The sequence below is a fragment of the Teleopsis dalmanni genome, chromosome 1 (genome assembly GCF_002237135.1).
Source record: "Teleopsis dalmanni isolate 2A chromosome 1, ASM223713v2, whole genome shotgun sequence".
Lineage (NCBI taxonomy): Eukaryota > Metazoa > Arthropoda > Insecta > Diptera > Diopsidae > Teleopsis > Teleopsis dalmanni.
This window is the reverse complement of record NC_051846.1, coordinates 175,777,488-175,790,231: the sequence shown is the minus strand read 5'-3', so window position 1 is coordinate 175,790,231 and position 12,744 is coordinate 175,777,488. Positions and strand designations below refer to the sequence as shown.

Here is a 12,744-nt window from a genome sequence, read left to right as displayed (position 1 = left end):
GGCAAAGCCTGCTGGGAAAAAGATTTCTAGCAGATTATATATTAAGCGGCACCGAGGTGAGCTATGTCTGTGCTGAAAGAACGTTTAAACAGTATATAAACCTATACTGATTGCACATAATTGCTATTTATTCTTCAAATAAATGTTTTCAAGTAACTAGCGTTACGTTAAAGGATTAAAGTTTTGGTTGTATCCATTGGCATTATCTGATTTATGCATATGAAATAGCTTTGTTTGTACATTTTACATATAAAATATATGACAAATATTTCAAATTATGATCATTTCTCTTGTTGGCAATTTATTTTAATGAGTTGTATACGATATTTCTTCTCTTAAATCAGTTCATTTATTTATAATGACCTTTTTCATATAAAAGCATATTGTATGGTAAATTATCTTCATTAACGGCCTTAATAAGCAAAACCGATGAAATGAGGCAAGTGGAAACATGTTATTAGAAATTTATATAGTAACACAATGGGCTAAAACCCTTTGTTGACTCTGAGGATCAACTTTAATGATCCAATAAATGATCTAACTTTTTGTATATTAACGCATTATTATCTTAGGAAAGGGTTTCGTAAAAGCAGATGATATTTCATTATAACACCACTTTTTTGAGCATATGGTATCTACGCATATATATAAGATAAATATAATATAGCTTTAATTTCTTCTTCCTTGAACAGCTGAACTGCAATTTAATAGATTAGTTTATTTATAATATATAAATATAGTACTTATATTTATATATAATTTATATATTTCAATTCGTTTTTTTGTTATTTGTTATATATTATTTACTTGTTTTACTACATAAATGGGACACACAATTATATACATAAAAGGAACGACTCCGAATTTCTAGACAAGCCCATTTATAAACAAATTTTAGTAAAGATAGCAATTTTTACCATTTTTTTTTAATTACGCTATATGTTGATATAGTTTAGTTTTCGAGATATAGTGTCTCGAAAACATAGTGTCTACTTGCTATGCGACGATTAGGTTTTTGATGGCATGTGCAGTTTTTGTTAGTATCAGTAATTAAAAAAGTTTTTAACTTTAAAACTCGATATCTCGAGAAGTTAGTTTTACTGGCTTACTAAAAAAAATTACTGAAAATAGTAAAATCTACTAAAATCTGTTGTAAAATTGCTATACCCTGGATTTCGGAATTGCACCACATAAAAATATAAACTATATATATCCGTTCAGATAAATAATAAGACTCTGATAAGATATTTTAGCTTATCAATCTAAAATTGTCCATAAAGATTCGAAATACATACATATAAAATTTAATAAAATAAAAAAAAAATTTATTTCTCAAAATTGACTTCCGAAATAATGTTTAATGTAATAAATTGCATATAGGTATATGTATATAGTATGTAGTCAGTTTTAAGTTTATATTTATATGCATGTATAGTAAGTAATTCGTTATAAAATTTCTGTGTATATAATTTAGTAATAATAATAGCAATAATAATACTAAATATATAATAATAAATGTATAATAATAAATATATAATAATAAATATATATATGTATATATAAATACACCCAACAAAAATATAATATATTTACAAGAAAAAAATTACATGTATAATAATTTAGAATAAATATTTACAAATATCTTAAGCAGTGTAGATTTTGTGTTTAATTTTAAGTATATAAGTATGCATATATGTTTGTATTATATGTATGAGGACTATTCTAAAGATTATAGAACAGTGCCGATTTGTTTGTAACTATGTAAATGTAGTATGTATTATGCATGTATCGTGTTTCGGTTCGTTTTAATGTATATGTCTAAAAGAAAATGATTCTAAAATTATGATAACTAAATATCGAATGAACTAGGAATCTTGAACACTACTAAACACGAATAAATGCCTCTCATCTCTGATACAACTGGAAGAACCTACTGACTATGCGCTTGTATGTATGTGCATGCTTAACTATACTTCATTTCTTCATTTCAGTAAATATATATATACTATATATATATATTTTTATATGAATATATATTATAATTATACTATATTTAAACTACAACGCACACAAACCTACATTTTCGAACTTATCACACTACTTAGGAGTAAACTGCGATCTATAATGAGTATAGTTTTTACATAAAATATTTAAATAATAATTCGACGTGATTTCATAATTTTCTCGTTAATCATTAATAATCTTATATTGTTTTTATTTTGATTTCACTCTTTTTAATTTAGCAAATTAAAATTAAAATTAATTAAATTTAATTATTCCAAAAATCGTTTCTTTTTCCAGCCTGTAACGTTGAACTTATAGATTGTTTTGTTGCTTCCATGTAAGAAGTTAAAAACATTTTAAAATAAATTAAAAATTTTTTAACTTTACTGAAAAGCCGCAAACGAATGCAACTGCAACTAATCTTTCAATAATTTTTTTAATAATTAAGAATATTTTTCTTATTTATTTATATATATATAACAATAGCTTGAAATGCATTAAAATTCGCTAACACATCAACATTTAATTCCTACGTTTCACCTAAAAACAATCAATTTTTTTGTCAACTTTTTGTCAACTTTTTGTCAACTGTAATTGGAAGTAAAAAAAAAAAAAAATAATCAAAGCATTAATCATTTAATTCCACATTTTACCTTTCTAAGAAATTGTTTAATTGTTTTTTGTTTTGTTTATTCTTTTGTGGTTTTTTAAAGTTCCGTCACCGCATAATTGGATTCGTCATTAAGTGCTGGCGGTGGAGGTGGCGGTAAATCATCATCATCCTCCATGTTGTTAGAGGAACTGCCATTTTGTAATGGCATTGCATTGTTGCTATTCACATTGTTGCTATTACTGTTGTTGTTGTTATTGTTGTTGTTGTTATGATTCATAATATTATTGGCTTTACTGTTTGGTGAAGAAATTGACGTTTCCATTGGTGGTGGTGGTGGCAGCGATGTATCATCATTTGTTCGATGTGAATCGACATTTTGAGCAATAGTTGTCACTGTTGTAGTTGTTGGTATTGGTCCATTCTGCACTTGAACACTATTTAAATTAGCTCGAGGTGGGGAAGTTGGTGTACCAATTCGTGGTGGTGGAATTGCCTTCATTTGTGGTATCTTCATTGGAGGTCTTTGTAAAGTTCTATATTAAGATAAAAAATTATGAATTATATATAAAGATAAAAAGAAGAGACATAGGTATATATATAAGTAGAAAATTATATTATATAAATTTAAAATTTTTTTAAATACATAAAAAATTTATTTTATTAAATATATAGTAAAATTAAAAAACCAAGAGGTACAAAACTGTCTAATTTCCTTCTAAAGTCAAAATTTTATACACACAAAAAAATTGTTTAATATTTTAAAATAGTACTCGTATAAATAAGGTTCAGTAATTAAAAAAAAAATGTATATATAATATATATATAATATATTTTATATATGTAATGTATATGTATGTATATATGTACGCATATTATTTTATAAATTATTTATAGATTATTAATTATAAATTATAAGAGATTTTATAGATCATGTTTATTTAAAAACATTCATATAATTTTATCATAAGGGGTACAATACTATTAATATTGTATTCTTTAAAAAAATATTTTTTCTTTGCTACCGAAGATACTAGACAAACTTAAGATCGATTATGATACAACATATTAGAACTTCATAATCAAATCCCATATATTATATAAAAACTTCTGCTTTACTACTTTCATACAGCTTAAACTTAAGGGGTATGATATAATTAATACCATTGTAATACCAAAACCTTTTTTTCATATAAAATGAACACTTTCGATTAATTACTACTCTATAACTTTATTATGAGAAGTATAATATATTTCAATATACAATTATAATAAGCAACTTTTTTTGCTATGGAAGTTTTTTATTCCTATATCCTATATAATACAAACCCTCTCCATTTTTTATTATTTAAGAGACTAGAAAAACCAAAACTCGATTATAATGTCATATATTAAGACTTTAAGATTAAATCCCATTGACTTGCAATCACTTTCTGATACCATACATGATAAGTAATGATAGTACTTGTATAAGAGTAAATATAAAATACGAGAGTTTAAAATTTTATTTCCATAAACTACTACTAATTAGATAGAACTCAAATTTTGTAAATACGATCTCCTTAATAGATAGCCAACATAACTAACTGCTATGCAATATTATTAATAATTATTAATAGAGTTAATATATGACATTTCATAGGTAAATGTAGACCACCAGTCAACGACAATTAGCTACCGAGCCTTTTTATTTTAGGGTTGATTCATGAAAATCAGAGAAGATATAACGCGTATAATATTCAGCTAAATGGTTCTTTAAAAGCCATCATTTGGTCATTTTTAAGCTAGAAATACTATATAATGAATTTTAAAGTGGGACAGCTGATTATTCGCGGTTCCAATTAATCTTATGTAAATGAGCATGCCTCCTAACCTAAATATAAGATATTTCATGTCACAATTTTCCGTTTGTCCAACGATTATATACGAAGTACCTTTACATGAAAAAATGAAATACAATGGTTAAGTTTACCTTGATCTTAGGGATCATTCTGTTTTAATTAAAAAATAAAGTATTATAATATCTGATTTTGATCCAAATGGTTGTAAAAGTTATTTAAGACCGAATTATTGAAAAGACAATAATCCGTATTAAAGAAGTTCTTTTTCGTCTACACTCCATCACTAGTTTATAAAATATGAGAACGATCGAAATAACTTTAATACATATGGTATCTTACTATTAGAGCTGTAATATGCTGAACTTGTTGTCAAAGAGTCCAAGATAACGATAAAATAACAGACTATATAGATGATGGGTATCTTAAATTTTATAATGCAATTATTTAGGCAGAATCATATTTTAAAATCAAAATAGTTAAAATAAACGCCTGATCTTAAACCATTAACCATTTTTTATCTACCTCTGTAAATACTTCTATTATTGTTAACAAATCTAGTCAAACAGAATATAGGAGTCCTGTAAGTAATAGAGACAAAGATAATGAATGCAACAAAGTAAGATTCAAGAAAACGGTTGAGAAGAAACTGAAATAATGAAGTAAATAAACTGTACGGTATCACTCTACGGGAGAGTGTTACAGGATACCAAGAAATTTATCAAAATAATATCAAAATACATAATAGTTCTGTTGGTATTTAACTTTATACTACTAAATCAATCTAACATATCTATTCATCTTTTATAGTTTTGTATTTAAAATGAATAAAGTGAGAATTGCTTCTAAATATCATGTCACTAATAAAATTTATAAAGTTGTAGTAATATAAGTTTCAATCTCAAATTTTTTTCTTTCTATATATATCACTCTTCTGATTATTGTACTTCAATTATTTGAACTCACTTTGAGTAGTTCTGTTGTTGTTGATAAATAGACTCAACAGGAGGCGTTTCGGCATCCTTCGGTATTTCAGGTAGAGGGCAATTTAAAATCGATGGTTTATATTTTGGATCAAATTTTCCACCTTGACGTAGAGTTGAGCACTTATAGATCTGCTTGTCACGTTCGTACAGAACAGAATCGATGCTACTTGAAATCGGCACTTCCGTTGTATCTTGTGGAGATTTAATATGATGTGCTGGTTGTTGCTGTTGCTGTTGATGTTGTGGTTGTTGCTGTTGCTGCTGTTGTTGTTGTTGCTGCTGTTGCTGTTGCTGTTGCGGTGGTGGAGGTTGTTGCTGCTGCTGTAAGGGATGTTGATGTGGTGGCTGCGAATGTTGAGGATGTGGATGCTGCTGATGATGAGCTGCTATCTGTGGATGACCCTGTGAGTTTTGACGTCTCATTGTAGCCAAATTAGAAACGTATATAGAACCCTGGCTTACAGCCACCAAAGGCTGATAAATGGAATGTGGGTTACCATTTGGAGCCAGTTGTGCAGGGATGTGAGCTGGTATTTGCTGATAAATTTGGCTCTGTTGCGGTACCATGTGATGCTGTTGATGATGTGCCGCTGTTGTGTAGGTACCATACTGTTGTTGTTGCTGATGATAGATAGCATGTTGATGTTGAACAGCTGCTGCAACGGCTGCATGTGTATGGGGATGTGGATGATGACAGTAGATCGGTTGTGGTGGCATCTGTTGCTGTGTTGACGGTTGACTTCGTGTGGGATCGCTACAGGCTGATGATTTTCAGTAAAAATCATTTGCTTCCAAAGTTTTGCATTGTTTGCTTAATGTAGCATATTTACCGTTATTAGGGCCTAGAAAATAAAAATTATTTGTAAGTAAAAATTCATAATTCATAATTCATAATCAAAACAAGTAAATAATTATATTAAACAATTACAATTTTCCAATTAAATAAATTTATTTAATTATTATGTAACTTACCAGTCATGTGGGTGGGGCTATGATTGTGCGATGGCAATCTACCTAAGGTATGAGTGCCCATAGCCCTCATGTTCTGCTGCATATGTGCGTGCGCCATCATTTCGTGGTGCTGCCTCTTCGAGGGATGTTGTAAGGTATGGGAACCACTTATAACGGGTGGACTAAAGTGCCTGAAAACAAGTTTTAAAGAGGAATTTAAACAAATCTTTGACAATAGATAATCTCACCCATTGTGATTTCGCGGCAAAGTGCGCGCAGCATTCATCATTTGCTGATGATTTTGTGGAGCTGGATGAGATATGTAAGACGGTTCATCAACTTGAGCATAGTCATTGCGTTTTCTTATATAAATCCAGGTATGTGAATCGACCCAAACCATAATAGTGAGCAAAATTGCAGCTATGAAACTAGCAATGAGCATCAGAACCAAACCCAATAATCCACCCTCACAGAGACCTCTGGCTGCAGCAAGGAAATTATGATGCACAACCTTACAATCAACAAGAGCAGTTAATTGAGTTAACAAACGTTCGCTACTATTTAAATCTGCATTAACGGCACCCAATTTCGGTTGTAAACCTGAAGCTTTGAAGAGAACCAAAGATATTTTCATAACTGTAGACATGGCGCTGCGAGCATTGTTCAAAGAATTTTGAGATTCGCGTAAACGTTGAGTAAACGGATTAGTGTGACCAGGTTCACATTGTGTGTAGTGAAGTAACACATTTGTTGGTAAATCACGAGGCGAAGCTGATACAAGAAAATCAGCTGGATTGATGCAAAGATCTCCAACAGCAACTGAGGATGATAAATAGAGGCCAGACATTAACCATGATCCGGTTACTGCCAATAAACCACAAACACTGAATAGTATGAGTGCACAACGAGAATGGCGAGCCACGCCCACCAGTAAAACTGCGCACAATACAAGCAGTAAGGCCAGAGTTGCAACAGTACCTGGCCAACGTATCAATTCCCATTGATCACCACGCTGTAATTCAATTTTATTATAATTTTAAAACAAAGTACATATGTAATGTGAGATATTTTACCGTTAAATATTGTGTCATTGAAATACCCATTAGTGGTCGTCCTATATCACCAGCCGCATTAGTAGCGAGTGTTACATTGCCTTGCACAATATTGAGCGAAACAAATAATATAGATAATGCAGTTTGGTTAGACACTGGTTGATCAAATATATCAGCCAATTCTACCAATTGCGGTCTTATGCGGTTCTTTAGTGTATTTTCAAGTATGTGAGTTTGATTCCTTATTGTGGTTACTAAGTTGTCCACTTTACGACCAGCAGTTAAAACTTCCAAGAGACCATTGTGTAGATCATCGTTGCCATAAAGTCCTGTTTTAAACGTTTGTAAATTTTTTTTAATTAGTAAAGAATATTCTGAATGTTCCAAAAAACATTCCAAATAAATAAGAAGTAAATTTTGAACTAAGTACCCAACTAAGCTTAAATATATTTAGTGCAGGGAAATGTCAAAGTGCCAGCTAACACAGATATATGTATATGTATATAAATATAGTCAGCACCTGTAAACCCATTCGACTAATCAGTATAAGACATTATGCAGCCCAAGGTAAGTACCAACTTTGCTCCTTTGAAAGGATTTAATATAAGCAACGTTATTTTAAATTAACGTATAAATTTTTAAATATTTAATAAATATAATAAATTATATCGATGATTAATATTATCGATTTATTATTATTGATTAAGTGTGGAGTACTATACACCAAGTGGGCTTTAATAAACGGACCATCTTTGACGGTGTCCGTCAAAGATGTTGCATATGTAATCGGTTAGTCCCTCAGATGATGCTGCTCAGTTTATAGCATTTACAGAAATTGTGTTTAAACAAATAAGTAATTCTTGCACTTTGTTAATTCCGTATACGTATATCTTAAGCTTTAACTATCATCTTATAAAACATATAAAAGTAAATAAAACTCTCCATCTTCATTTAATGAAATAATCAAGACAAGACTTATAAATAACGCAGTTAACGGATTCACTTCTATTACACATGCAACCAAAGCTCAACTTCGTTTAAACATATCTATGCATTAAAACGTGTTGACATGTATAGTCAAAGTGCCATCTAACGGAACCAAAATGGCAAAAAATCAATTAAAAATGCGAACAATAAGTAAACCTAGGTTTAAATATTAATATTAATATTAATGTTAATTAAATGGATATTACATTACATGGATTAGCCTTATAATTACTAGTATTTTTTCTCTCGTATTATAAGCTTTTGCAATGTAACTATTAATGTCCTCTAAAGGATTTTTTTTATAAATTCTATATTTTAAGCTTCATATTAATGCCAAATTAATATAATTACATTTTCTTTATATAAAAGTTTCTTCAAGGAACTTGTTATAATGCGAGAAGAAAAGTAATAAATTTTATTTAAGTTAAGCAATCAAACTTTTTTAATTAACACAAAAACTAAAATTAGTCTTGCATTTTGTAAACTTAAACGCTAGCATAAGTTTTACTATTTCATGGCAAGAAGTGAATACCCATAGGATCCCGGAGTTACTGAACAAATGTTTTAGCCTAATCAACTTAAATTGCTTGGTTGGTCCTAAATGGCATTTTTCTCTTTTATTTAATTATGTGAACTTACCCAATCCAATTGCTGCGCAGCACATCACAGTGACGATGGATAGGGCAACTTTCAGACTCGTTATTGAGTGCGCTGGTCGCGGTTTTCTGTCGCAACATCGAGTCATTAAATACAAAAGCAGTCCCAGAAGGGAAATGATGAGCAACGCTGCTGGAACTGAGCCCAAAATGCCCAAGCTCTGCAAGGATAGAAATTAGTTGAAATAATGCACTTGAAATATAAATTATTTTCAAAGGAATTTTATAAGGACATCAAAAGTAAAGAAAATTTATTAAAAATAATTTTTTTGATTAAAGTAAAATATTATTTTTTAGTAAAATTATCTTCTTCATAATGAATAAAAATATTAAATTATTTTAAAAATATAAATAAATTTTAATATGTTTATGGTAATATATATACCAATTACCAACGACAGTATGGAATGACAGTATAATATGTTCATGTCTTTATTAAATGTTTTTTATTAAGTGAAACTATCTTCTCTTTCTTTGTAAATAAATATATTATGGTGTATATAAAATAAAAATATTTTAGAATGACTGTAATCCAAGGTTCAGAAAATTTACTTGATATATTTCATAGCTACCAACGTAAATGTTAGACCATTTCACTGAGGCACTATAAATTAAGCCAGATTAGTACTATATATTCACAAAGCTTTAAGGGGCTTTATGTAAACAATGGTGAAACTGGTACAATAGAACTCTTCTAGACGCAGTATCGATTGTTGGGCGATTTCACGCTTAAACTTTTAATAAAGAAGATACTATATATTAGTTTTTAACCACTGAGAGAGTTTCTCAGCAAGAGAGTTTTGGTTCGAAATACTTGTATTTCACACTGAGGAGCTACTAAGCCGATTAAGTAAAACAAGTAAATGCCGTTAAGACACATTTTGTGAACAAAGATTTAAGACAGAGTGCTCTGATCAGCTAATAATTCCTAGTGGTGAGTACCTTACAGTCTTTTATTCCTCTTACCCACAATTTTGACGGTGGTAGTTAAAAGAATCTCCTTTCCTGTCTTTATATACCACTGCATTAAACAACGAAGCATTCAAGAAAAATCGCTTAACTGCAGGCGGGTTATATCATGCATATGGCTTGACAGGAGTGCTTTGTACTACAGGTGCAGGAAGTTTATTTGATACAAAAATAAAACTTATTACGGAAATGATTTTCCGAAGTTTAGATAAAAGATAAGATAAACTATTAACAATACTATATATACCTAAATAAAAACTATAGGTTACACCTATCAGGTAAACAAGAAAGGGTTGCCTTAAAAAATATGGTTAACTTCAAAATTCGTCGATTCAGGGACCATGGAAATATAGTATTTGAGAAGGACAGTGAATAGAGATTAACTGAAAGAAATGGTTTAAATAATACTGCACAATATGGGATTGTGCAATATTATGTCAACCTAAGAAGAAAAAAAATATATCACTAACGAACAAATAACTATCACTAATGTTTTTTAAATATGGGTTTTGCTGAAAAGTATGGAATTTTTTATTATATTAAAATCGAAGTAAAATGATTTAACGAACAAAAGTCACTCTCATTCTGACTAATGTGTTACAAATATGTAATACCAAATACTTTTTAACCGTACTTTTATATATCACATATTAAAACTGAATGTAACGAGTAAACCCATATTCATACTACGTTTACACTTACAAATATTTAACCTCTACGTATATTTTGTAAGTGTTTGTATGAAGAATGGCACATTTGCTACACATTTATCTCGTGTTAATTGTATTAATATGAACATACCATAATGTTATATTAATTTGAATTTTTACATAAATATTTATATAATAATTTAAACTAGAAAAAGACTTTTAATGTCTGCTTCATTTATAACAATAATTAATTGATAACAAAAAATTCCGAAAGATATTGATTCCTTAATGTCAAACATAAAGTTATAATGTTTATTATTTAGTGAGTGAAATGAACAATAAATTATAATAATATATTTAATAATAATTAGTTATTACTAACCTCCAAATAGATTTCATCGTTTGGTCTAAAAGTGCTGTTAATTCTGTGAAATGTAATATTGTAATGCGGCAAGGCATGCAAGAGTTTTGCTATCACAGGTACTTTGTACTGGTCGGTGTACTCGTGATAATCACCCATCTTTACCAAAGTTTCTCTCTTTTATATTACGACTTTTATTTTTCAAATTTTATTATTTTTTTTTTTATTAACTTTAAACAAAGAAAGTCTTTGTTTTGTTAAGATTTGTTACTGCTTCAAAACTCACAAACATTTTACACTGAAATTAAAGAAAACAACACTTTTAGAATTTTGTAATGTTTAAAAGCATCTCGTCGACATATACCACCCAATTTCATCGACGCAAACATATTTTCAAACTCATGTAAAATCAATTAAAATATTATTGCATTTTTCTTTAATCAGACACAGATTTTTAAAATCTGAACTAAGTAATCGTGTTTGTTAAGGAGAAAGCTCGGTTACTTTTCTTTAAACTCTGATAAATCTTGTTAACCTTGGTTCAATTAAAAAATTTGCTGAAATTTTATCAGCTGATGAAGCAAATATTCTGACAATTGGAAAAACAATATGGCGCTTATTTTGTTTATATTGTAATGCATGTAATTAGAAACAAAATAAAATGATGACCTTCATAAGGATGAGATCATTTAATAAAAATAATAATATTTTGCTTTTTTATATTTTTTTGTTTAATTACTTTAATTTTTTATATAGAAAATGTTAAAAAATTAATTTGTTTGTTTAAATTTATTAAAAAATGTATTCATATTCCATTTAATTTAATTTCTATTTTCGCTTTTTTGATATTTTTATTGTAGTTTCACTCGACTTATTTATTAATATGATATATTACATTACAGTTGCTTTTTTGGAACAAAACTGTGTGATATAGCTATTTATATTTACAATTTGTATTTTCTCCATTTATTTTTTATTATTTGTAAATAATTATGACTATATTTTTGCCTGTCTGAAAAAAAATACTATATTCCTTTTATCTATTTAATCCTTACTTATAAGTGATTCTTATTGTCTTTTACTTTTACAAATAAATTTCATTTATGAAGAAAGCAAATTAATTCAAATAATATTTTAGAAATTTAAGAGAATGGATTACACCACACATCGGCCCTGTTTTTTTCAGTGTCGGTTGACTTTAAGTGTCCGTTATTTCTACGGTTAAACGGAAATCAAATCTGTTCCCCTTAATATTAGCTGGAAACATTCTGATTAGATTAGTTAACTAGTGAATTTGCTGATTAAGCGATTTTTATGGATTGCTCGAAATTTTTATGAAATTTAATAGTTTTCTTTTATTTATTTATTTTGCAAATTAACGCTAAATAAGAACTATATCAAAGAAAATACTTTCATAATGCAACACAAGCTGAAGTGAATTATTTTCATATTATAATTTCTATGAATTACGAATTAAATTCCTTTGGCAGCAGTCTAACATACATTAAGACTGAAAAGTTTTCGGAAATTCTCATTTAAAATTCGCGCGCTGTATATTTTTCGATATTTTAAGTTTATGTAGTTTGGCAGCACTGTCCTTAATTACTATGCCAAAAATGAGCTCGATCTGTCAGACAGTTCGTTTACGGCAGCTGTTGAAACCAGTTCACCTCAGTAGTG

The 12,744-nt window shown here is 28.9% G+C and overlaps 1 protein-coding gene across 1 annotated transcript; it reads right to left on the bottom strand.

Annotated features, from left to right (window-relative positions):
* Nucleotides 1-2,509: 2,509 nt before the first annotated feature.
* Nucleotides 2,510-11,223, bottom strand: LOC119670329 (protein tweety-like). The gene is made up of 9 exons (XM_038080553.1): nucleotides 11,086-11,223; nucleotides 9,068-9,245; nucleotides 7,463-7,770; nucleotides 6,638-7,401; nucleotides 6,411-6,580; nucleotides 6,269-6,280; nucleotides 5,419-6,199; nucleotides 2,658-3,150; nucleotides 2,510-2,592 (listed from the first exon to the last, which is right to left on the bottom strand). The coding sequence occupies exons 1-8, from the start codon at nucleotides 11,221-11,223 to the stop codon at nucleotides 2,712-2,714; spliced, it is 2,790 nt and encodes a 929-aa protein (XP_037936481.1). The 3' UTR covers nucleotides 2,510-2,592; nucleotides 2,658-2,711.
* Between the last annotated feature and the right edge of the window lie 1,521 nt (nucleotides 11,224-12,744).